General features: G+C 41.4%; 1 protein-coding gene across 5 annotated transcripts in view; it reads right to left on the reverse strand.

The window, feature by feature from the left end:
- The window catches only part of FOXP1 (forkhead box P1), an 801632-nt gene that overhangs the window by 17456 nt on the left and 756469 nt on the right, over window positions 1-27707 (reverse strand). For all 5 annotated transcript variants that reach the window (XM_088459772.1, XM_088459768.1, XM_088459769.1 and 2 more), the window contains 6 exons: window positions 27442-27529; window positions 18700-18783; window positions 8274-8475; window positions 7714-7790; window positions 6274-6375; window positions 2379-2500 (listed from right to left, as the gene is read on the reverse strand). In XM_088459772.1, coding sequence (XP_088315898.1) covers window positions 2379-2500; window positions 6274-6375; window positions 7714-7790; window positions 8274-8475; window positions 18700-18783; window positions 27442-27529 — 675 coding nt within the window. The remainder of the gene's footprint in view (window positions 1-2378; window positions 2501-6273; window positions 6376-7713; window positions 7791-8273; window positions 8476-18699; window positions 18784-27441; window positions 27530-27707) is intronic.

A 27707-nucleotide genomic window follows, 5' to 3' on the forward strand; every position in this document is an offset into this window, starting at 1 on the left:
TTAGATTGGGTTCTATAATATCATACAACCCTACAGATCTGTGTACAGCAGACCTGTACCAGGTGTGTAGGGAGAAGTCAATTGTTCCTATATAAAATCGGACTTGGTAATATTCACAAATAAATATATTCCGGATCTAAAGTTTCAGTAACCTGACAGTAGTCCTAAGTATTAGTCCTCACTCTGTGGGATTGCTAGAATACAGGTAACTTCCTGCTTCTATAGAAAGGACCTTCTGCTATGTTGTAGTGATATCATAGGACATTCAAGGGGTCATTTACAGACATGTCCTGCTACATCGTTGCTGCGTATGCAGCAAATCGCGCTGGCACGAGGCGTGCGTCTGCGAGCGGACGTGCGCACTGCATTCACACCTGCGCCTCCATAGGATTGCATGATGCAATCGCAATGCGCGCAATAGCGTACCGTAGCATATGCTGCTGCAGGAACAGCAGAATTGCTCCTTCACAGTGGTAATACAGCTTAGATTATATCTAAGCACACATCAAGCAATGTAGTAAATATGTTCCATACGCACAAGTGCTATATATCAACAGGGCTGGCAGTGTATGGTAAGTCTGGCTTGGACGGGTCAGCCGGCGTGGATGACTCTTCTGAGTCCCCTGTTCTACTCGCTGTAGAACAAAGGAATCGGAAAACAAGCGTGGGGGTAAGAGGAAATGACGTGTGCTCAATTGCGCCTATTATGCAAATGCACAGTGAGGCACAAACGGGGGATTCACAGCACATACAATGACCCCAGGCATGGTGGCAAGTAGTCTGGGCTACCCATTCACTGCCAGTCAATCACCTGCATTGTCCCTGCATATATATTATGGTAATGTCCCCACATGTCCTTTTTTATGCCATAAATAAGTTTAAACTAAGCCATGTTTGAAGAGAAAATATCTTTTGTAGTGTGTACCCGAGTGCACTTCAGCCCACAGAGTCTTGTACAGAAGTGCCCATGGTAACATAGGAAACACATGGGGGGCGATTCAAATGTTTTGGCGGCGGCAAATTATTGCTTTTTCAGGGCGCGATAGCCAACCGGCGCCGGCATTTCTGCACACGCTCAGGAGGGTGCGAGCAGAAATGTGTGAGAAACCCCCTGGTTAGCGCGCCCTAACCAGAATTTTAGATGGCTTTAGCCGTTTTACACGGCTAAGCCTCGTCTCATAGGGGGCGAAGAGGGCGATAATTACTGAGCTCCCAGGACAATTGAACAGCAAACTGGGCGCTCATTTAATTATCACGACCTAAAAAACATTTGAATCGCCCCCATGATGTCAATCTTATTGACTGTAAAACTGGAAATGTGAATATAGCGTAGTTGATTCTTCTAAAAGCTTATCATGTTAATATAAATGTATCTGAAGTCAGAGTTAAGTAATGTGTTGTATCATATTTGTGAACATTACCAAATCTTACCTCTTACAAGAGGGTAAGTATTCATATTTAGTAACTGTAACAAACAGTGCCTAATTCTGTCACAAGATCTATACAAAACAACTTGACATTTTCTTCTAATGTACAAACGTCTCACACACACAGTGGAGGAAGACATTTTGTGGGCTGGACCGATGTAAAAGGAAGCCTATCACAAGAGTATAAGAACACTGACTGAGCCCACAAAATGGCTTCCTCCATTGTGTGTCAGCAGCGGATACACTTTACCTTTCAAAATACATGGAAAGGGCACATATTGGTAAAATAAGTTCCACAGATGTTAGACTGGCTGGATGAAATGTTGGCAAAACAAACATGCAGAGGGAAGCAGAGAAGGGCAAAATAAATCAAAAGCCAAAATCAAGCAAGTTAAAGCTCTTACTGTGCAATAAGCTCGTCAAAGTGTTCATCAGGGCAGTATTTTCGAGGACGGCCTCTCTGAATATGGCGGCCACGTTTAAACTCTTCATCATCAACAGTCCAAACGGACCCATACTCATCCTCTACTCTGATAAAGCACTTATGGAGGGAAAGATTGGTGCGAATGGCACCCTGGGACCAAAAGCGACAGCAAGAGGAATAAAGTGGGAAAAAAAAAAAAAAAAAGACACAGGGGGTGGAGGGAGAAGGCACAGACGATGAAAGGAAAGAGGGGGGGGGAGGGGAAGGAAAAATAACAATGCGTAAGCAAATGATTGGCGAGGGTTAATAGGCATTGGCGCCGATAAGCACCGAGCGTGTGATGCAGCAAACACCGAGGCAAGCAGGGCAGGGGTACGGGTAGGTATACAAAATGGCAGGGATGACGTATTGTGCTTCCCCTTGGGGCAAGACGTTGTGAGTGCACCTTTGTTATATTCCGTCACCACATCAAACCTCAGGCACCACTGACACACTATGCTAAGAAGTTCATATGATGGCGGACGTACCCACTGATCTTTTGTGGTCTCCGTTTTTGGAATTCTATTTCATCCACTGTCCATACTGCCCCTTTTACGTTTTCTACTCGCACAAAACACTTGTGTAGACTAAGATTATGGCGCACTGCATTCTGCAGCAGGGACAGGAGAGAAAACATTCAGAGGTCAGCGCTAGGCATCGACAGCAATCATCATCTTCACACACAGCGTCACGGGGCTGTATCACTTTTAGGAATCATATATGTTGTCAGGCTTTGGCAGCGGGTGAAAATGGGAGGGGCGGTGCCGTGATTGCCAAAGCAGGAAAATGTACCAAAAAAAAAAAATCGTAAAAATTCATTTTTACAGGATTCTTCAATAATCCTCTTCCCCTATAAACCCACCGGTCTTCCTTTTTTATTAATGAATGAAATACATTTTTTATTTTTTGCTTCTTTTTTTTAGAATAAATAATATTCTCCAGTATATAGTAAAATGCATAACTTAAGCCAGTGGTTCCCAAACTCGGCCCTCAACACACCCCAACAGTCCAGATTTTAGGTATATCCATGCTCGACTACAGGTAGCTTAATTAGTACCACAGTAAATTTGATTTAACCATCTGTGCTTGAGCAAGGATAGTCTTAAACAGTGAACTGTTGGGATGTCTTGAGGACAGAGTTTTGGAAGCACTGACTTAAAAAAACATCTAGTTAGTCGGCTTTAATGTTGTTGTCAATGTAGATTGGTTGACAGGCTGGGAGAACTAGAGCAATATATACGTATACAGGGGCACCGAGAGAGGGAAATACCGCCGGCCGCATGGAATGCCTAATCCTAACCTCCCCCCAAGTGCCTAACCCTAATCCCCCCTCTAAGTGCCTAACCCTAATCCCCGCCCCTTCCCCGCTGCCTAAACCTAAGTCCCCCGGGGGGGTGCCTAACCCTAAGTCCCCCCCGGGGGTGCCTAACCCTCCCTCCACCTAGCCTAGCCCTAACCCTCCTGGGGAGGGGTGCCTAAACCTAAATCCCCCCGGGTGCCCTAAACCTAACCCTCCCCCCCTCGGCTGTCCGCTCGCAGCGCCCGGCATCCCTTCGATCGGGATGCCGGGCGCCTGTCTCCCGGTGTCGGGGAAATGTCAGGCGTCTACATCTAGACGCCCGGCATTTCACCCTCGCCGGGATATGACAGTCGGGAAGCCGGCTGCCGGTATTAAGGTAGACGGTTTCCCGACTGTATAAGTAATACAGTCGGGTGATTAGTAATACTCCCCCCCGCCTGAGAGAGAGGGGGGGGAGGGGGGGGAGTATTACTAATCACTCGGGCCTGGGCTTATTTAAGGGCCTCGGCGGGGCCTGGGCCAGCTGTTGAGGGGGACAAATACCCCTCTTTGCAGGCGTACAAAATATTTCCTTTGATTTTTTTCAGAAGGCTGTGTGGCCACACCTCCCGGATTTGGCCACGCCCCCTCCATATCACCCGGGCACCACCATTTCTCTTGACGGCCCTGTAACGTATATATAATTTTCAGCCAAAGCAATGACAACACCCCCTGTAAATATTCCCCATAGGGGGCCCTTTCAACAAACATATGTTCCCTAAAAAGTGATACTTTTATATTTTTATATTAAAAAAAAAAAACATATATAGAAACATCATTCCTACCTTACCTTTTTAAAACTTTATTGACATTCTATGTGATCTGCATAAATCACTTACACAAAGGAGAGACGGACAATTTGTGGGCAGAACCATTCATAAACAAAATGCAGCCGATCAGTTCACTATTAATGAGTGACATCACCGAGTGCCTTAGCAAAAGCTAGTTACTGATTGGCCACATTTACATGAATATTTATCCTTCCCACAATATGGCAGCTTCCACTTTGTGTTGGAGAAGGCCCCACTTCAAAGGATAGCTTAAATAAAAGGTGTGACGTTACAAATTGAGTTCAATTATTCAGTAAAATCATAATTCAGCTAACAAATACATAGCACACAGTATATACAGTCATTCTATGTATGTACTCAGTTACAATAATGCAATATCACTTGTCTACTTCAGGCCTTTTTGTGAATGAAAAGCTCATCACGCTTACATGACATAAGTGAAACGTGTAATTATAATGACTTAGGGCAATGCTTATTTGTTTTTAAACAGACTTTTTTTTTTTTTTTTTTTAGTAATTCCTCCTTACAACCAATTATCTATTGTTGCTATTAATTGCCCTGCAAAAATAATAAATTGCTTGTGTAATTCAGTCAATCATTTGACCATTTATCACTAATAATATATTAATGTGTGTTGTACAATACAAATGGGATGTAGTTAATATGTCGGTGGACGAGATGCCGGCCGCAGATATACAGATGCCAGAATCCTGCCGTTCGGCAAAATGCCGACGTCGCTATCCCGAAGAGGATCAGGATATCGGCGTCGGCATCCTGACCGCCGGATTCTGCACGAAAGATCCGGGTAAGTATCAGCATTAGCAGGGGGATGGGGGGGGGGTTAGGTTTAGGGACCCCTGGGGGGAAATTAGGGTTAGGGTTAGGCACCACTGGGTATTTCATACCTATTCTATACAAATAAGGAGTTGCATCCATATTAATGAATGCAAATAATATATGTTCTATGAAACGCTGTGTCCTCCTATTCTTTACTGGACTGTAAAATAAAAAAATACCCGGTTTATACAACGGATAGAAAGCCCCCTTAAATCAATGCTCTGCTGTCTGCTTATGAGGTTCTTAATGTTCGACTTCAGTAAATCAGTTTTAGAAACCCAGCAGATCTTCACATGAACATGTACATAGGGCGTGATATCACTAACGCCCAAACCAAGGCTACATACGCTGCCTAACTGTATCATCATAGCTTTCCTTTAAAATCAAGATGAACTCTATCTTTAGAAAATTCTATTGTCCAGACGTATTTCAGCACCGTTGGATCTGACAAAATTTAGGGGCTTATTTATTAATATGTGCGGTGTGCCCCTGAATATTAAGAATCCTTATGGTCGCCAACTGCGGCAATAAGGATTCTTTTTTTGCATAAATGTACCAATGTGAATCGCCGGGATGCTGGCTCAGATATGAGCCCGTCCCACCGATCAAGAATAAGTGATCACATACGCAATAATTTTACTTCCACCTACAGACCCCCTTAGCGGCTACCGAGCAAGTGGAAAAGACTGTGATGCGTAGCGGGACCACCAGCAACCCATCGGAGAGAGACCGCAAGATCCCTCCTGGCAGGGCTGTTATTGGGCTAATGCCATCTGAGGATGGCATTAGCCCACCTAGGTGAAGCTTTGCAGTTCTTGTTAAATACCGACGGTCGGAAAGTCTGCTGTCCAAAATAGTACGTTTAAGGGATACTTAATTCTGCCCTTAAACATGCAGAAATAGCTGTTTGTGCATATTGTAAGGGTAGAATTGATGAATGAATGAATAGGCCATGGAAGCTCATATTTGTACATAGTACATGATTGTATCTACACAGTAGATCTATTTTTGCATCTGTGTTTAATGAACATAAAGAGAAATAAGCATCGGACAATACAATTCTGTGATGTTGGTGTTCCCCTATAACATGTACCCTGCACATATTGGAGGCAACCATGTTTTGGGCTCAAGCAATATTAATGTGAACCCCTCACAACAATTCACTAGGAGCCTGGGGATATAAGATACATTAAAGCGCTTCATATACAGGGGTCACTATTTCCTCGTGAACTGACCGATTGTATTCTCACGGCTATTCCTACATCCCGTAAAATCGCTGCCGCCACTATGTACGGGATATATACTCTAATACAATTGTTTAAAAAATAAACTTTTTGCTCTATCTCCAATAACTGATTATTGAAATAGGTATAGGACACCTGTTAATGTAAACTTATTAAAATAACTCAAGCTTACCTTCCACGTTGCCGCATTGCGCCTAAAGTAGGCAAACATTCGCGTGAACCAGTTGTATATTTCATTTAGTGTTAGCTGCTTTTCAGGAGATTCAAGAATTGCCTAGAAAAAAAAATGATGACAAAAAATTATAATACTGGGAAAGTTAAACAGTTCTACGATACTAACATAGCTCGGAGCCTGTAATAAATACCTGGGTTTATCTTATTTTTTTTTTATATTTAAACTGATTCTATTTTCACCAACATAGTAACAAATCCACATCTCTAGATAAATCAAGCTCAGATGCTGCCAAAACGCCTCATTACGAATAAATACGCCAGACTTCACAACACGATCTGAGATTAATACCTCTATTTAGCAATTCAATAACAACATTGAAAATGGAATTATCTCATTGTTTTGAGTTTTTATTTTGGTTTCCGGGTGGAAATATTCATTTATCAGTCATTCACCAAAGCAGGATCAAAGCAAACGGCAAAACATTCCACCAGCTGATTACAGCTCAGTAATTATTTAGAGCTCAGATTAATTCTTGGGATCAGAGATTCCGGTAGTTTGTGATAATTGACTTGCCATCTTTAAACAGCCTCATTTTCACTGTTGTGTGAAATGAATTTTCGAATAATCACATCGTATTGTAATACTTAATCAAAAGCAATTATGTTAGATATTGCCGTTTTCAAAATTCTTAAGGCAAAAAAAAAAAAAAAAAGGTTTCGTACTCATGTACACACCAGTATTTTGCAAATAATGTTCATTAAAACAAGAGTGTCAATTACCTATATTTCCATATAGGTAAGATGACACATTCCCGTTTCTTGGGAAATTTGAAAATAATAAAATAAATTGTGTTGTGTTCTTACTAATTTTAGTGTAAACATTATTGACATTTGGAGGGGGTTGGGAGGTGTTGCAAAGCAGCATGCAGAAAAAAACAATTGGCAATTTTCAGGGGGAAAGAGGGACACACCCATGGGGGCATGGTTACATCCCACAGTGTTGTGGACATGCCCACATCCTGTTTTGGAGGCTTCCTGTGTTGGGGACGAGTTCGTATGTACGTACGAGTATTTACATGCAGCAAGTGAATGCCGGAAACTGGCAAACCGTCATATTAAGTTGCTAAACCACTTAAGCCCACCTCAAGTTGTTAATTCAGAAAGTTAATTATTAGGATCATTAGCCTTGATACAAAAATGTAGGTAACTAGCGGCAAAACAAATCTATGGCTATACAAGTAAATGTTATTATACTGAACTTAGCCTGACCAGTGTCCGGGAATGAAGGGAATTAATCACATTATATTGGATTCACTTACATCCAAGGTACCCAGGTTCTCTTTGTAAACGTTACACCAATAATAGATTTAAAGGCTCGGGTCTCACACCTGTACTGTACAATTTAGACATAATAATAAATAATGTTTTGCGCACTTACCTGCCTAATTAAGGATGCGTACGTAAAGGGTGGTCTGACCTCTGCATTTTTGTAAAACTCTTGGTTCTGTGCAATGTCTGCCGCGTATATAAAAACAAAAAACAAAAAGGTAAGACATAAAAAATGATAAACTTGGTGTTGTCTGACGTTGTGAATAGGAGGTAGGTAGCCAGCAGCAGCACTGCAGTGGTTGTGTGTCTACAGATTACAGCGCGTCTTAGAGTGGGTACACACTAGACGATATATCGTCCGAACCCGCGGATCGGAGCAACATATCCGGTACATCGTCTAGGGTGCACCCATGGGATGCGTGTTCCCGCTGGGTCGTTAATGACAAAGACATTGGGCAGACTGCAGCAGGACACGTCCCTCTCCCCCCCGTCGGACCGGTTGCCGGCAATATTGCGCTGGGTACACATCGGCTAATGGATACCCAAGCTTTAGCTGTCCAAGTCCTAGGCATGCTGAGACTCGCAGTTCCACAACCAATTGCAGAGACGCTGGCTGCCCAATTCTGCCCTGAGCACAGATATTCCCAAGCATAGAATGGTTAAACTCACCAGAAGAGATGGGGACATTGTATTTGTCAGAGTACCGCCTCCTTATGGGTCCCACGTTGTGGATGCTGGTGGTAGTTATAACTGAAGGTCCCTGGGTTAGAGGAGTGAGTGGTGTGGTTGGGGTGGTGGGGGTATGAGGTAAGCTTTGTGGGGATGGTTCGGACGCAGTCTTTGAAAGGGTGGCACTGGATACCAGGTTGAGCTGCAAATACAATAAGACAATTAATAAGGGCTTTGTAATGCTACACACATACATAGATTTTTTTAATTAACAGATGTTATTTTAAGGCAAAGAAAATGTCTCAGTTTCAAAAATCTAGGGGTCTATTTACTAAGCAGTGGTAGGAGACAGAGTGAAAAGTGATAAGGTACCAGCCAATCAGCTGCCAACTGTCATTTTTCAAACACAGCCCGTGAGATGACAGTTGGGAGCTGATTGGCTGGCACCTTTTCACTCTGTCTCCTATCACTGCTTAGTAAATAGACCCCATAGATTTAAAGTGGACGGGCGGGTATGCTGTTTTATAGGTGTGTTTTGTCTATATTGTAATATCTGTCTGGCCACATGAACGATCAACAACATCTTCCAACTTATGTCACAACCACTTTTTTTTTTTATGTTTCCAACACTGGATTGTAGAACGTCACGTTGCGGGCTTTACATGGACGATTGTTTATAGATCCGAGTCAGTGACTCAAGCCTGGGGGTGGACAGTCTATAAAATATGGCAGTTTACGGCGAGCATCGTTTGAAGTATTTCAGCGCAGTTGCCCCTCTCCTACATCACACTGAGCTGTAGACTTTAAAGCTAAACCTGTAAGCTATATTTGGATAAAAGTAATAGCTCTGAATGCCAGCTAAATGGCTGCGGTAAATATAATACACCAATAGATCATTGTGACACTCTGAAATCTAAAGCATGGCTACGTTATGTTAAATATAGGGCAGACTTTAAACAAGCTGCCACCGTGTACAGTATAAACATACAATGCTTCTCACTCCGCATACAAATTAATTATACACTTTCATTTGTTGTTTTTATATTTCATCAGACCGGTGTTTAGGTTTAAAATGAAGTGTAGACATCGCGTTCGCAAATGGTGACCGCCTCAAAGCCAGATAGTATCATAAACCGACGCACATAACATTCATAGTTAAACTTTACATTAAGCAGAACACTAATATTAATGCAACAAAGCTCGTTTAATTTCTTTTTCTGCAAACTTTTTTTTTTCGCGATGTATCCAGAATATACTGCATAAATCATAAGTTACGTACAAGACCATGTTAAATACTGCAATCAGTCAGTCTTATTACTATGTCAAGCTTTTTATTTCTTTTTACAATAAATTAGTTATTGAAAAAAAAAAAAAAAAAAGTGTATTATTGCCATTAAATATAATTTGCCAGTATAGCGGTGAAATAGTATAAAGATTGGTGCCAAAAAGAGATGAGGTCATAATAGAGAAAGGTAGAGTATATGGTATTAATCAAGGGAGCCTCCTGTGTTTCATTAATTGATTTTAAAGAACGGTACCTTATCAGAGGATAATTTTACAATTAATTCTGTTAAATGCACAGATCTATCAGGAGTGCCTGGGGGAGGGGTGTGTATCGCCAGTGTGGCGCTACGAGCAGGATGGACTAGCTGTCTTGGAACTGCGATAGCTTCTGTAAACCTACGTGAAAAAATAAACTGCTTTAAAAGGAATTTTTATCCTGACGGTATAGACAAGAGTTGTAGTTCTGAGATTCTGTGACCTTTAAAGTTTATCAATATACCTCAACTCATATTACAAGCCAGGCCTCTGTGTGATATGAGCTGTGATTTAATGATAATCCCCAGAGTACAGACATGTAATGTAGCCTTTTAGCAGTTTATTATTCAATGTCTGTTTTTTTCCTTTTTTATTAAATGAAATACAGATGTAGATTTTCAAGTAGCTGAACAAAGACAAATGTGCACAAGATACATTTTTCCTTCCATACACATTTTGAGGTAATCACATTATTTTTACTTTACTATATAGTATAATGTATATACTATGTATTATACTGTATATATTTGTATAAATTTGAGGTGCAATATTGGTTCAACCTAAAACTTGGTTCCTTATAGTATGCATATTTTTTTTTTTTTAGATTTTTACTGTATGTGTTTTCACTGGGTAATGGGAGTAATGCCATACCCTAGTTACCTGCTGAACAACATAACTGTTGGCTCATTAGGAGTTGTTACCTCTTGTATATGCAAATCGTTGCTTATTATCATGGAAAAGGAAACTTAGACATGATGCAGCATTATGGGCAAGGCAATACTCCCTCTGTTCCCCTCTGGCGGTGGTTCCTAGTGGTAGGATGCACTAGGCCGCCATCCTACAAATTATACCGTTGGAAAGTGTGCTTTGGCGAGCACGACATTCCACCCGACAATCACACATGACACAGGCAGGACGCATTCATTTGCACTAAGCCCCTCTCACCCACGGTGCCCCCACTTATTGTTAGGGATGTGCAGGCTCGGATAGGATCGAGTTTGCACGCAGAGTTCGGATTTTTTCCTCCAAAAAAACGGAACTCAGAAAGAGGCAAAACGTCATCTTGCATGGACAAACATCATCATTCCTGGACAAGTCAGTCCAGGAATGATGATGTTTGTCCATGCAAGATGACGTTTTGCCTCTTTCTGAGTTCCGTTTTTTGGAGGGAAAAATCCGAACTCGGCGTGCAAACTCGAACCTATCCAAGCCTGCACATCCCTACTTATTATATTAGTGGGTCACATATTAGCCGGCTGGGCTGTTTTGTACATTGTCTGTAATCACAGACTGTTCTGGTAACACTTATACAGCTGGACAGAAGGTCTGATTCAGAGGCAGATGCAGTCTCAATGTCGGACACAAGCGGACATTTTTGTCGGTCTGCGCATGTGTACGAGATGCGTCGCATGGGTCCTGATGCCTACCGCGGAGGGGAACGAATTTGGCCGCAGAGAGAGGCAATTTCAGGGGGCGTAGCAGGTACTGCGACTTTTTCTACATTTGCATTGATTTAGGTGGCCATGTTCAGACCGACAGTCTGGGCCTTAGTAGGGCTGGTGCAATGTTCGAAAGTGCGACCGATGGTGCGTCTTGATACGCAAAGTGGGTGACTCTGTACGATTTCTATTGGCTGCGGCATTAGAATAAAGGCGCGGTCATGCTGCGTAAAAAGTCTCAGTACCGGCTGCATTTGGTGTAGCTAAGATTAGGTCTAAGTCGCTTTAAGTGGCGGATTTTGAGAACACAGTGGGTACAGGACGGGCGGGGAGCTAAGCAAAATGGGGGGTTATTTTCACCGGCTATAAAATGGCAGCAATTCACACCCACTGCTGGGTTACCACTTATAGAAGGAAGAGTAAGCAGCCAATCTTGGCTAATTACCAGATTAAATTGCATTGTAAGAACTCTAATTAGAAGATGCTTATGGAGGTGATCTGCTGATTAAACGCTGCATATGAATGACCCCGGCCTGTCAGCCAGCGGTGGCGCAGGGTGTTGCTGGAATATTTTGTGGAAACAGTAATCTTATTTTAAGAAAAGGGAGGCAGCAATATTTGTAATAATAGCTATGAGGTAAACTAATTAAAAGACGGATCCGGGAGGAAGACGGAGACTCACTGCAGCTGAGCCTGTTCCAAAACAAAGTGCCAAATCTCAACAGTGGAGCAGCAGCCGAGTGGAAAATGTCTGCCTGACCTCTGCTCCCGCTATTAATTTGCAGGAAAACTAATGACACATATACATATTCCCACAAAATTGTTCTAATTGCTAATTTGCCAAAGGAGCCCAGTTTCCAAATTAAACATGACTGCAATCTGTGAGGAAAGAGAGAACAAAAAGCTTGTGCTGTGAGCGTGGGGCGTTTCATCTTCCACATCTATTTGTAGGCTTAACAGACAATTTGATGAAATGCTGACCTTGTCAATCGCCATTGAAGGCTTTTATTTTCTTTTACTTTTTTTTTTGGGATAGTGAGATTTGCTGCATGTAAAGTTCCCGTGCTCTTTTTGCTAGCTCAGTGAGGACGTGTAATGGGGTTTGTTTGTGTGTTGGACCAAAACTATCGCAGGGCTATCAATCCATTAGTGACCAACAACAATTTCACTCTGCGCATTAGCAGAAAGCAAATGCACGCATATGCAAGTCCGCAGGTGTTTTGCACGTATTAAACTTTACAAACGTCCAGGCAGAACGGAGGCGGGAAGGGGTATTCTGACATAGGCAAATGGGGCTTATGCAGACCATCAGGTAAGTGCATATGTACCTGTGAGGATCATACTTGCCAAAGCTCCTGGAAGGACTGGGAGAGTCCCAAATTTTGGGGGGGAGGCTCTTCTGCTCTCCTGTCAGAGTTGGCCAGTCTCCCGATGCCATCTACTTCAGTCAGGAAGTGGGCGGCACCTTGAGACTGGTCAACTCTGTCGGAAGGTTGGATTGCGCGATTCGCGTTAACTCACGTCATCCTAGCACAGCAGGTGGTAATGGCCAAGGTGACATGTAGCCCCGCCCCTGCTGTAAAATGCTGTGAGTATGCAGCGCCATCTGAGAGGGTTGTCCCCTCAGAGACTCTCCTGGATGGGTTTTTTTTTTTTAGGAAGTTGGCAAGTATTGTTAGGGGGCCTATCTTTATACATTTTAGCAATGCATGCCCATTTTATTACCACTTTGGCATCAGCCCCAAGTAATCAAGACGAACTGGATAATGCGTTTCTCAAAAGTTATGCACAAAACTACATACATTTTATTAGCTCCATTTTCTAACCTACATGCGTCGCAGCTGCTACTGCAATCTATAAATCAATGTATAGCTTTTATTTCACAACACTCTTTAAAGACCACAACATAAACAAAACCTGTATAGTGTGATATAAAACTAGGTTAGGCAACCACTTGGCAGAAGTCATCCATCTCCGTTCTCACATGTAAAATCTTGATGCAGCGAGGTGATATATTCGCACTCAAATGCAAAGTGTAAGTCTGGTTAAGCTCACAGTATATAAAAAATATGGGAGAATTTTATTTCTATTTTAATTCTTAAAAATAATAATAATAATCAAAAAATTTAAAAAAATTAACAAATCAAATTTTTGTTTAATGTTCTCATGAAAATTGTTATTTACTATTTCAATAAACTTTATTTTTCCGAAAGCATCTTAAATGTACAAGTGCCTTACACCTTACCACTCCCCATTATAAAATCTGAATATAGCATGCCAAAATAATGCAAAGTGCAATAATAACCTATTTAAAAACTCTCTTCTTACTGTTTTTTTGTCTATACGGTTCTATGAATGCAATTCTCTGACCCCATTTCCCATATTTCATTTGTGAATTACATGTTAATAATATCGAGGGCATTGTGCGCTGTATTCTCGCTGCCTATAACATCTCTTTAAAAATGATGAATGAGTCACCAGTAATTTTCATAAACAGGCAGTGATGTAAACCCCTAATCAAAATGGATTTCCATTAACTGTCCCTGCTTAGTACACATAATTGTATCTTTTTGTTTTTCCTAAATGTATTACATGAGAAGACCAGCCAGAGATCACGAGGGATGCGCTTATATCTTTACTTAAATAAAGATGGGTTTTAACCCTTGCCGGTCGCCAACAATACCAGAACAGGCCACTCTGCCAACAGCATGTGCCAGCTTGGTGTTCTACCTTATGCTCCAGGGCACAGATTGCTGCTATTAGCCGCGCCAGTCTGCTCAGGGTCAAAATTGATGATTTAATTGCACAGAATATTCTGGGCCTTAATCACTGAAGATTGGAGACTGTAATAAGGAGCAATAGGCAGTTACAAGCTGAGAGATAACAATTTTAAAAGGGACCACTCCTATCATTTCTAACAACTAAATGTCAGTAAGACAGTAGTTCCTGCATTTGGCATTCGATTAGGAGGAATTTATTCTCCGTCCACCAAAATTATATCATCTTTCCATTACGGGTTCCACACAGTTCCACATCTTATCTAGCAATTCCCCCCCCCCCCCCAAAAAAAAAAAATAAACAAAAAAATAAATGGAACATAGCTTATTACCTATCTGTCGGTTATTACCCAGTTTTGTTCTATTAATGTTTCCAATTGTAAAGCGCAACAGAATATGCTGCGCTATATAAGAAACTGTTAATAAATAAATAAAGGTATAATTTTCTCTGACAAATTAAGTAACTATTCTTATGGTTACAAGTATCACAGCTGTAAGATACGAAACTATTGGATTGTTGCATGCCATGATTGTCAGCAAATTTATGTTTTACAGCTAAACTAAAACAATTTACAATTACAAGTGGCACTGTATCATGTCCATTACGAAAACTGTACCCAAATATAAACCGCACAAACCCTCTTGTGTCTTATTGATTTCCATGACATTACCGAGCAAGTACTTCTTGAGTTTTTAAATACTTAATTCCTATGCCCTCATTCCCAAAAATAAAATGATTAAATGTTTATTTAATTGTGCTTAAAATAAATGGAAATATGTAATTATGTTTTAGGCTATAATGGTTGTGCCAAATGTGCAAATAGAAGGGAAAAAAGCATCTCTAAACACTGTACAATTCTACTATTTTATTTTATAGGATATGAGCATACTTAGTCAATGTTACAACATAGTTTTATGGTACATTTAATTGGCTGTGCGTATTTCTATTTATCATATATTTTCTTTGCTTTTTAACAAAAAAAAAAAATACATTAATTGCTTTCCGCTTACAGTGAAAAGAAATACACAGAAAGGAATATTTAACCAAGCATTTGATTTGAAAATGTTATTTTAAATGTTTTAGGTCAAGTCTGAATTGGTTCACTGTCGGAAAAACTTAATTGCTGCTCAGCCATTAGAAAAAATTATATTGCCTCTTTCATGGATGACAGTTGTGTGACGTTTGGGAATACTCAAAAAAGCAATTATTCCCCAATACAATATACAAAATTTTGTTGACAACTTTTCTAATTAAAATATAGTCTGGATTTTTATGGACACCTGAAACTTCCTATGGAAGTGAATTGTAAACTATTCCTTTGATTGTGCATTATAAAAGAGATATAAATCACAATTTTTTATTTTTTTTTGCAATCAACACACAAGGAGAACATTATACTGCAACAATTTATAGTTCCGATACTTTTGATTGATTGAACTTATCAATAAAATCCTTTCTACTGTATGTTCCCGTATGGGAGCTAAATTCAATGAAGCGGTTTCATGAAAGTATTTTCACAAAATCCCTAGTAAAATAGGGGGTAAAACTCTAAAGCTGCCACGCACATTGCAATTTAGCAGCCATTATCAGACAACTATCCCAATATTGTGGCATGACACCAAGAGACCACAAGGCCAGTTCATTATCCAGATATTTAGCCTGACAAAATCAGTGAAGATCCACCTTAATCTCAGCCAAATTTTGAGGCCTACAGATGTCTAACCCATTAGGAATGATTAGTCTAGGAATATTATGCATAAAGTGCCTTGGCCTGGGGCATACCTGGAAATTTGTAGGACACATAGCAAAATAGTGAAGGGGTCCAGTAATCGTCTAATGAAGGACACCCTCCCCTCCAATTACTGAGCAGCTCTGCTCTTGCTGCTCAGTGAGGGTGGAGACTTCAGAGTTTTGTTCCCTGCTGAGGAGAATCTAATTTTATAACTCCGTAATGGCGGCTCTTATGCATTCTGGAACTTAAAGTGGCTTGCACTGTCAGCAGTCACACTGAGTACACAGTGATATTACTCTCTGCGCACTATTTTCCTGTGATGGTAAAAGGCAGCAGGCACCGGAACAGCCGGGAAGCAGCTATTATCTCTGCTATCCTGGTAGTTACACCCATGGCCTATAAATAATCATTTACTTATAGTGGAATTATAGGCTCCATTCTCATATATTTTGCATGTGGACCACAGCATGGATGCTGCTATAAAGTGCATATAGGTGTTCGATAAATGTATTGACCACGTCACTTTCTATGTGTCTACAAGCTACCTCAACTGACTTATGTAGTGAACAAAATGGCCGCCCTCTGTAGTCTTGTTTCAGAGATTTTGCTGTCATGGGCAATTCCATTGGGTGCTCTGTCTACTAGTGTGATGCAATGCGAACGTTCGCTTCGTTTGATTTTCCAATACCTCATACAAAAAAAACAATATGTAAACTACTGGATAAACGTTTGAAATCGTATGTAAATGTAATTTCTTCCCACCACGTCATTGTGGCCAGTAGAATGGATTCTACACAAAACACCTTTCTATTTCATCGCTTGCATGGCTCTCTCAACTTTCCAATAATTAAAACTTATCAGATGAAGTATATAAAATATATCATATATTTTTTTTTTTTATCTCAAAAGACCGTTTGAGTCTGGCAGGCAGCCGCCAGACAATACAGCTCGTCACCCTTTAAAGCAAAAAAAAAAAAAATAATAAAAAAATAAAAGGGTTTGGAACGGATTGCCTGTACGCGGAGACAGTTTTCATACACAAATTGATTCCCCCCCCCCCCTCCTATACTCTTCCAAAGGGTGGTACAACAGTAAATTTACATATTCTAATCCAAACAGTCTATGCATATGACAATAGAAAAGCTCAAACAGGCCGTCTTATTGTCGGTTTACATATCAGTGGGCTTTATGTTCGCTTGTAACAACGCTCGAGCTGTCAAAAGTTCGCTTTGGACTCTAAATAAATGGTTATAAAAGCGCTGTGCGGAAATATTACACTTTCCTCACAAGAGAGCCCGCTGTGTATGAATTCCAAAGCTATTCATTTTGCAGCCAGAAAATGTGCATGCCTGTTTCTTGTAATAACGAAGTACTGTGCACAGCAAATAGGAAAAATAATGTTAACCTACCCAGCAGAAATTGATAGAGAAGTTAAAAAATAAATTGACTGGGAGGTACTGGGCAAAATTAAAACGGACTTAATGAAAAACAAACATATAAACATGACTACAATCACTTTATAGGACCAAGACACTGTAACCAGAAAGTGCCTGATATACATACGGGTCTCACATTTCACCATGAACCTAGAAGCCTTCAGTGGCCCCATGCTAGGGTCTTGTATACAAAATGCTGCTCGCCTTATCCAAACAGGAAATGCTGTTGTCGATGCCACTCCCATATTATTCATTTGCATGCACTGAGATGTCCACAGGGGAGGGGCATTGACAACAGTACATAAGAAAGAGGCGTGAGATTGTTGTAGATTTCAAGGAAGCTGTTGGATTTAGCAAATGGCACAGGATTGGCCTATTTAATCTAGTGGTTAAACAAATACAATAGGAGAAAAATATTTGAAAGTATTCAGCGTTTTTTTAGTGTGGAATAATTGCAGATGTATCCTCATATGCTTAGGGGGTGATTCAACTGTTTTGCGCACTCCCTGCTGGGCGTCTATATATGAATAGGCGCCCGACGGAGCAATTCAATTGTTTCTCCGTTTGGGCGCTCATTAGTATTTAAGTGCCTCAAAGCACCGGGTTTAGCCATGCAAAGCGGCTAAACCCGTCTAAAGTAGTGGTTAGGGCGCCTAAACGGATGTATGGGTACCCAAACCACTGTTAGGGCGCCCGAGCCATGGACTTTGCACACATTTCTTTTTGCACCTCAAGAGGCAGCGAGAAGAAATTATACCCCAGCGCGGCTTTAGGCATCTAAACGGAGCAACAATTGAATTGCACCGTCAGACACCCAATCAGATAAGACGCCCAGTGTGGAGCGCCCAAAACAATAGAATCGCCCCCCTGGCGTCTCTAATGCATATGCTGCAAGAAGCCAAAAGCGACTGACACACTCCAAGAGGAGAAGCGCACAGTATTTTTCTTTTCATTTTGTGTCTTTGTTACATCGCAGACGCAACGAAAAGCCGCTCGCGGTGTACCAGAGACACTAGATTAGGATGTTAAACGCGCAAGAATTGGTATGAAACACGTGCAAAGTTACAGATTAAGCACAATGGAACTTGGCGTAAGGAAAAGCAGCTGCTCGCATCGGAGACGGAGCCCTATTTTCACAAATTCAGACTCCGTCGCACACAGATGGACAAATGTCGCACAGCCCAGTGGCCAGTGTACCCTAGTAATGCAGTTCTGCAAATAAGACATACATTTTAAACGAAAAATCCATTCAGCGCAGCCACGTCGCATGGGATCTGGCAACAAGAGGGGCTATTTGACGCAATTTCAGCCACAGTGAATGAGGGCACATCTGTACTATTTAGTTGTGGATCCTAAACTCCGGCAATAGTTTGTGCATCCAGTGCACATTGCAAGCCGGGCCAAGTGGAGGCAGCCATTTTGTGGCCAATATTCACGAGAACATAGACATCTCTGAGGTGTAAATTCCCTCCCGCTCTCTAAAAAAAATCAAATCAACTCACAGGCTGGGGGCTTGCTTTGGGTTCCGTTGACTTCACGTGTAAATGCGTCATCATGGCTTGCAGGCGTTCTTTGTCTTTGGAAAGCTGTAAGAAATGGCAGAAAGAAAAGATTTAATAATACAATAGGGAAAGTAAAATTGTGTTTTAATTGATCTTTGTTCCTACTGCACATTTACAGTAAGTAACAGGAGTGTGAGCTGCCATACTGAATGCACTGCTGAGATATAACAGAAAAATAGCTTACACCAGTGTTTCCCAACTCATTCCTCAGGAAGCACTAACAGTACATGTTTTCCAGGTCTCCTCAGGGAATCACAAGTGAAATAATTAGCTCCTGTGGCCAGTAATGACTACACCTGTGCAACAATTAGGTATACTGGAAACCCTGCACTGTTAGTGCTCCCTGAGGAATGAATTTGGAGAACAATACAATGCCACCTACTGGCATAATCAAACAGAAAAATTACCTACAGTGATGAGTTGGGTATTTAAAAGGACACTGCAGTCAAATAACCTACTCTCTGAAAAAGATTGCCAAGGAGATTTTTGGGAGGTGTAATGGGGTTTATGGGACAGAGGTAAACCAATGGCTCTCTAGGCAAAGTACTCAGCAACACCACAGTAAAAAGCTAGAAAAATCCATTACCTGCACACTATCGAGGCAGCCATTTTGTAAGATGAACTAATATAACTGCAACAGAGCTACAAACTCTCCACAGAGCTACAAACCGGCCCCTGTAGGAAATTCCTCTTTTGAAATAAACAGGACATTAGGCGAACCTAGGCAGTTGCCTAGGGCGTCAATGGTGACCAGGTGCCAAAAACACTTTACCGGTTGCATAATGTCATCAGTCACTCAGTGTTTTTAATGACCCCCCCCCCATGGCGACCCCACAAGGAGCGCTGGCTGCTGACTTGAAGGAAGAGCTGGTGACTTCCTTACGTGTGAAGCTGCCAGCTAATGCTCCTTCATGTCAGTGTTACACTGAGAAGGGCGCTGGGCTGTGAGGTCATCACCACGCTCCCAGTCGGAGGAGCAGAGAATGCCGCCCACACTTCCACCTGGCTTCTTACCGATCCTAAATGAGACAAGGTGGGTGGGTGCCATTTTTTTTTTTACATATATATTTTTGAATGTTACAAGGAGCATTTTCATTATGGACTAATTTGTGCTTTAGATTCAGGGTGGCCAAACAGCTAAGTACTATACCGTTAATTTAGATCTACTGGCCAAAAATGTCAGCCTGCGAGCATTTAGGCGCTGTATTCGCTCTCCAGAAATGTCTGGGAAGACGCTGAAATTATCTTGAAATGCACGTACATCCATCTTACTGGGAGGCTGAATCAGAGCCTCATCACCCGAAGCTTCAGTGCAAACCATATTAGTATCTGCCCTTAACAAGATACTGGAATGTAACCATTTTATTTGTATTCTTTTCCACGGTGCTGATTGAACGCTGCTCGCAGGAAAATTACTTTTATAATTCCCAACCTAATGCCTCCGCTTGCTTTTGTTCAATTACATAATATCAACGACTGCTCGTATCAGATATCCCCTTGTACAGACACTACGGGCGAAACCTAAAGTTCATATTTTGGTGATTATAAAAGTGTAGCTTGTAAAGGACAAGATGAGAATGAGACCTGAAGGGTAAGTTGGTGCTGGAGGTTAGAGCGATGATGATTTTCAGAAGCCTCGCTGTGCACAGAATGTTCATGACTGAACACCACGGTTTCCCTATATGCTGTCAAATATCTGCTATGCTCTAGCATATTTACTGTCTATAACACCGTGTAATTAATCTACATTGCAATAGAGAGTGGTGTGGTTGAATTTTTTAAATACAGCTTGCTCAATTTATTCTTTTTGTGGACTTGATCAGACCTCATAGGAGCCACTAGAGTTACTGTAAGTCGCCAACTCTCAAAAGTCACCTGTTGCTACGAGTGCCATAAAGCCTAATTATCCCCAACTTAAGGGCTTGATTTAGAGTTGCATGTACGTACACTTGTGCTATATAACACGACTTGGTGAAAATTGGTGCCCTGCGCATGGCATAACTTATCAGTGTCTTGCACTCGTGGCCCCAATGTTCTTAAAGTGCAACTGCAATTTTAAAGGGGTGTGCAGACATGGTTAAGAATGTGCCTTTGAGATGCACATTAATTTGAGTTAGACAGAGCTTGAAATGCAACAAGACGTACAAGGATTGGTTTCTGCAGAATCAGCGGAAGTTTCAAACTAAAGATGGCTCCCCACCATTGGGGGAAAGTTATTACACCCGGGCCCTATATATTTTAAGGCAGCCACAAAATAAACTAGAAAAATCCATATTAAGAAAAAGAAATATAGATGTATTGACCAACGAATGTCCCCAAGCATAATGTGAGTGAAAGGAGACACTTGCTTTTATCTAAACACCTGCAGCTGAGCAGGGCAGAAGTGTAGCTGGAAAACAGTCAGGGATGGTCAGGCAAGAAAACTGACTGGGACAGTGGAAGGGGCTGCCAGGTGGGTGGTATGCGGGGGAGGGGGTATGGTGCAGCCAAGTGGGCGGTGGGTGTGGTGAAATGCCACCTGGACCACCCCCCTACCATCTTCACTTGGTGGTCAACAGGGCTCTGATTCCGGGAAACTTGCTTACTCTTCCCAAAGAGCCACCCAAGATTCGTCAGCCTCCCTAACATTCTGGGAGAGTAGGTACGTATGGTAGAGATATGGGGTACAGGTGGCACAGATTGTGGTATGAACTTCTCAGGACATGGCTTTAAGTCAGGGATGGGGAACCTCAGGCCCAGAGGCCATATAAGGCTCTCGGAATCATTTGGTCTGGCCCTCTGATCTTTTTTCTTCTGTCCTCATCTGGCTAGCAGGGTGCCTAGAATGTCACCCTGCAGCCAGAATCTATGCAGCAGTGCCGTCTGGAGCGTCCTAAGGACGCTTCAGACGGTCACACCGCTGCCCTTACAGCTCCCCGGAGCATCCTCAGGGTGCTCCGGACATTGCTGTAGTCGCTGGCAATTGTGGCCCTGCCCCCGTGTGATGTAACATGGAGGGGGCGTGGTCTGCACCAGGCCCGCGAATAATATATATATGAAAATGGCCCCACGGTAGAAAAAAGGTTCCCCACCCCTGCTTTAAGTGTTCCTCTGTACTAGTATGATGGAAGGGGCTTTGATTAATATGCTGCCACCCTTTGCATCGTCAGAAGTCCAGAGCAGTGCTAAAATATGCAATTATTGTTTATACTTTTGGCTCGGTGGTCTTTCACGTGAAATGCGCCCTGGATAAAATCCTTGAGTTTCAAAACTGTAGACCGAGACGTATTCTGCAAAGCATCAGCAAGAATAAATAAAAATTGAACTGGCATGTGGCATGGCCTCAGTAATAGACCTTCACAACCTAAACGGCGCTAAGCAAGGGACACACACCTGATCACGCTTCCATTGCATACATTACATAGTGCAATGGTTCTGCATAAAATTAATTTCTGTGAATGAATGCATGAACAATACATGAGGAAATTACGAGAGGCTATTGCGCCTCGGGTCATTATATACTACTTGCCGCTAAGCTGCAAGCATTGCTGCTCATGGCTTATTCATTTACAAGTCGTAATCATGTGCGTGACTATCACACTGTTAAAGGGATATTATACTGAAACATTACTAAATCTATAAATTATATATTTTCTAGAGCAATTATTGCGGTTTAAGACAAGGGTCTTCTGTTTGAGAGATGCATTGTTATTCCTCGATAAAACCAAACTTGCATTTTGCCATTTCCAGGGAAATCTGGCCACTAGAGGCACTGTTCCATTGTGGGTCTATTTTATAGACCAAGATGGCTGCTCCCCTCATGTTAAACATACACGTTGAGATTTAAAGTCCTTTCAAATCACCCCAAGTATTTTGACTTTATGCCAAATATTTAATGAGCATTCACTGCTTCCTGTCATGTGTCCATAGCACAACTTCCGTCTGAAATCACTTGGTTACATTAGATGTGGAAATTACCTCAGAAAGAGGGTGGAACTCACCAAAGCTTTAAATATGAACTCTAAAGAAATAGATTTTAAAACATTATCGCCATACTGAATATTACGTATACTTCTTCAACACCACAACTGGATCAAATGTCATCGTTCACCAACTATTTCCACTGTGGTGAAGCCTCAGAAGGTCAACCACGAGTGTCATTCACTCTTCATATGCACGTGGCGCCATTTTGTGTGCTTAGTCCACAACAGCCTATCGTTTCACTGTGGACCAGTGACATCACTGAGTCAGCTTGTGCCTCATGACTGAATAATGTCACTGCTTCCCAGTGAATGGATAGGCTAATGCTCACGGGACTGTGTCTCGACTTGCAAAATGAGCACTACCACCGTGTTTGTGATGGGTATACTCTAAATAAGGGATAAGGTGAATGACACAAGGGTATAGTACATAGGGGTGTATGCTCACTTTACAATGAATGTACTGGTGGGGGTCTTAGATGGACGCTATGGTAGCAGCAGCGGCTGTGCTACAATATGTAAATAGCGCAGGAGACATCTTCGGTGTCTGAAGATGCAGCATTGGATCAACTGGTTGACCATCGGACATCTGAGTACCCTCAGGTTACTCTGGATGTCCGGGTATATCGCGCTGCTGGGCTACCTGCTTCGCCACGCCCAGAAAGTGGGAGCGACACTCTCTCGTTTCTGGAACGCTCACCGCCACAGCCCCCCGAAACGCCAACAGCATGTCAACCATGCTGCAGCTTTTGGGGCACTGCGACAGACATTGTAGAAACCGATCTGTACATGCGCAGATCTGCAAATTTCGGATTTACGGAAATCTCCAAATTCGGCCCGTACTTGGCATCAAATAAAAAGAGACACAAGAATAAAAAGTATCAGTGGAAAATATTTTTTCAAAAATGACAAATAGAAATTATTATTAGATATTGATAGTACAAGACAATACATCAATTATAGATTGTGCAGAACCCAAACTCTATTTAGCAGGAACTCAAAATCCAACCAGATCACTTCATGACGATCATCTGCCTCAATGGAGGCTTAGAGACCCTACAAACAGAGGCTAATGCCCCCGTGACAGCTGCAAGACAACATTGTTTATTGGAGAGGCCTGTACCACAAAAAGAGACTCCAATGATCAGCCTGACAAGTTGCCCTTTTTAATGTTGACTGAATACTTTGGAAGTTGCAGAAGTGACCTTCTAAACTCATCTGTTTACTATAAATGCCTGTTTACATTCTGTGTTTTCCAACTCGTGCTGCCATGTTTAAAAGGGAGAAACTCAAGTAATGCTAGAAAATATGAATTTACAGAAAGATTAGCAGATTCTTGCAGCAAACATCCAGCACAAATAAAGCTACAAGGAAAAAAAAACTGAACATGAAGATAAACTATAAACATAATATTGATAATCAATTTAAGAGGTGTTCAGGCCACTACAAATGTGTCCTTACACGTTTGCTGCATTCGCGCTAAAAAGCCCGTCTTGGCGCGCCAGGTCCCGTGCTACTCTGCTAGCGCTGGTGTGTTAATGTGATGCGACTAGGACGCACCAGGAGACTGTGCTGATTAATGTGACAGGCGACACTTGTATATCTGTGTGCGACTGAGTCTCTGAAACCGTATAAAAGTGCGACAATGTAGCGGCCGCAGCTTTTTTCTTTCCAAGTTCCGTTGTGGTTCATATACAGACTCAGGTGCACACAGATATACAAGTGTCACATAACAAATTAATCAGCACAGTCTGCTGGTACATCCTAGTCGTATCGCATTGTGACTTAGATGCATTTTCGGCAACAAAAGACGCCCAATGCTAGCAGAGGAGCACGGGACCTGGCGGCTCACTCACACCTGGGAAGTGGCGCTGCGTGGGCGTATTGAGGCCAGATGTATGTATTGATGGTGTAGTCACAGTTTACAACAGGTCTATGAAACTTTTGCTGCTGAGACAACAGTTAAGAATCACAAAAAAACAACGACAAACAGGAGCAGAAATAATCAGCATCTAATCTAAACAAAAAATAGTAATAACTGATAAATGTTTTCTTACATAAACAACGAAATTAAATCATAAAGGGCACAGTGTAGTAAAGCCACGGAAATGACTAAATGTAATGCTCTTCGGTCTTGGGGGGTCTAGTTACTAAGCAGTGTTAGGAGACAGAGTGAAAAGTGATAAGAAAGTGATAAGGTGCCAGCCAATCAGCTCCCTACTGTCATTTTTAAAACACAGCCTGTGAGATGGCAGTTGGGAGCTGATTGGCTGGCACCTTATCACTTTTCACTCTGTCTCCTAACACTGCTTAGTAAATAGACCCCTTGGAGCCCTAAACCACACTGGTATCTATAAAACACCACATTATTTTAATTGATGTCTATTATGACGCAATGTTTTTTGCTAAAATGCTGCACAAATTTGCATATTATCGAAATATTTAATTGAAAATGACCAATCTATTCATATTCAAAATGATTCTCGCCACGATTTCTAGTGAACTCTGTATCTACTCAAAGTGGGGGCAGCCATTTTGTGAGTTGAACCAGCATTCCTTCGTATGCAGTAGGGCTATTCACTAGGCTCTAGTGATGTCACCGAGGCATGAGGTACTTTGTCACTCATTCTTCAATGTCATCACTGTAGGGATTGATGCAGGGCAAGGGCCGCCATCTACACATGTATGGCTCGACCCGTTAACTAAATAAAACTGTATTCCGTTGCTTGAACAGGGATTCTGATAAAACTGCCCTTTTTTTTTTTTTTGAACATTAAATAATTGGAAATTACCATTTCTAACAACAATAAAATAGTAAGTATTAAAATTCTCTAGAGAAAATGATGTTTGATGTATTATTTCCACTCTAAAATATCAGCTGTAAATCTTAATAAGAGTGTATAATTGCTTGGTGTGTGGTTGGTTTCCATTTATGTCACCACATAGCCAACTTCCTCCTGTAATTGTTTCTGCAAGACTCGATAATTTACGCTTCACACTACGATACCGGGAAATAAATTAGGCCATACTGGGTTAATGAAGAGGACACTGGGAGGGAAGGGAAAAAGAAAGGCCCAGATTCATGCAGGAGCCAAAATGACACAAGACAAATTGAGATAGGAATTAAAACGTTATGTAATTAAAAAGATATATGCTTTTTTTTACAGAGGGATAGCAACAACAGAAAGTTTAAAGTCTGTTTTTGCAGATATTTCTCAGTGACTATTTGAAGCTGCAAATGACTTTAAACTCTGCAAAATTCCAAATGTAATTATCTTCCCTATTTAGCCCAGGGCCCTCTATATATCTTCGTTCTGCCGGCTTGCATACAAAGCAGGCATTTCATTCAGAAGCAACTATGCAACACCGAGCATAATCAGGGTCTGCACAAACCCATGACGTGATGGGGTTAATTTCTCACCTTCTGCCGAGGCCTATCGGCGTCACCCATCCTGCACGTTAAGGCTGGTACAAAACAACATCTACGGACTTCATATACAGTGTTAGGATGCATTTTGTTTTGTTTGTGATTATTGAAGTTTATATTTAAAATTATTTTATAGCTTATCTAACTTAATGGCAGCTCATAATTTCCCCCTATACCTCCCCGCCCAACTTATAACGTTATGAAATTTGATTATTGTTTCTTTCTTGGAATTTCTCTAAAATAAATATTAAAGGATAAATGTATAAAAATAGTCACCATTTAGTAAAGTTGCCATTGTTTGTATCATCTTCCCCATAACCTTTTAATCTCCTTTGAGAGCTCTCCTGCCTAGATTAGAAGTTTGATAACCCTCACTACAAAAGCTTGGACATGCAGGACGTAAGGCACAGGTATGACATCAATAGGTGTTAGACTCAACAACCAGAGAGTCAAAGATACAACCAAGAGCAAAGAGAATGAGATCTAATTCCCTGTGTAGGCACCAGCACAGAATAAACATAGGATTTCCCCTGTACTAGGAACCATTAAGCAGATGACATTTTAGAAGATAAAGCCCCTTTAATAGCAATCAAATCCCATTACTTAAGATGACGATTATGAGAAATGTGGAGATTAAAGGGTCTATAAATCCCAAAATACAAGATCCAAAATGTGTATGTAAACCGTCCTACACCGTGAAACAATTTAATGCGTTCAATTTATTGTCCGCTGTTATCAACCATTTTAGGCTCATAAAGACTGATTGCAAAGCCAAGGAACTGGCCTACGGACAGGAAGTCTGATGCGTACATGGAAAGCATCTTCCCCTGATGAAAGCCTTGTCTTCATTAATTACTGTTACTGATAAATTACATACGTTAATGCTTTTACTAGTCCTTCACTATAAAAAAATTCACATATACTTTTGATAGCCCTTTAAACACCTCTTGTATCAGTTAAGTGATACCCATAGGACATAATACTCCTGTAGCATCGCCGTTCAATTTAGGAGAAGGAAATCCTTCTCATTGATTTGGGGGAAGTGCCTTATTTCGATTAAGCCAAAGTTGTATTTGGATGCATTGTTCTATTGCAATGCAAATTTAAGACCAATCGGATTTTCTCTTTGTGAGTAGAATGATGAATATATTGATGGCAAATTTTAATCCAGAATAATGCAACCACTTGCAGAGCTCATATAACGGAGGGAGGAGGGGGGGGGGGGGGGGGGAAGACTTGGAACTACCACATTTAAATTACAAAACAAGAATCCAGTAAAACGTGACGGAATTTTACCTGTAACTCTAATTGCTGCACAACTTGCATCTGGACTCGACATTGAGCTGTACTCCTGTCATCCAAAGCATGCTCGCTGTTGAGATGTCTGTAATGATAGAAGAAAAGATAATGAGGACAAGATATCCGCCGTGCCTACGGTTCAACAATGATTTAGGGCCCAGGCTAAATGATACAGGCTCCTCATAACATAGAAACGCAGCGGGAAAAAATATATATATTACAACTCAACAAAATGAGTACATAGTGTTTGCCTGGATGTACAG

Source organism: Taudactylus pleione, unplaced genomic scaffold (assembly GCF_031769625.1).
Source record: "Taudactylus pleione unplaced genomic scaffold, aTauple2 ptg000934l, whole genome shotgun sequence".
NCBI classification, from domain to species: Eukaryota; Metazoa; Chordata; class Amphibia; order Anura; family Myobatrachidae; genus Taudactylus; species Taudactylus pleione.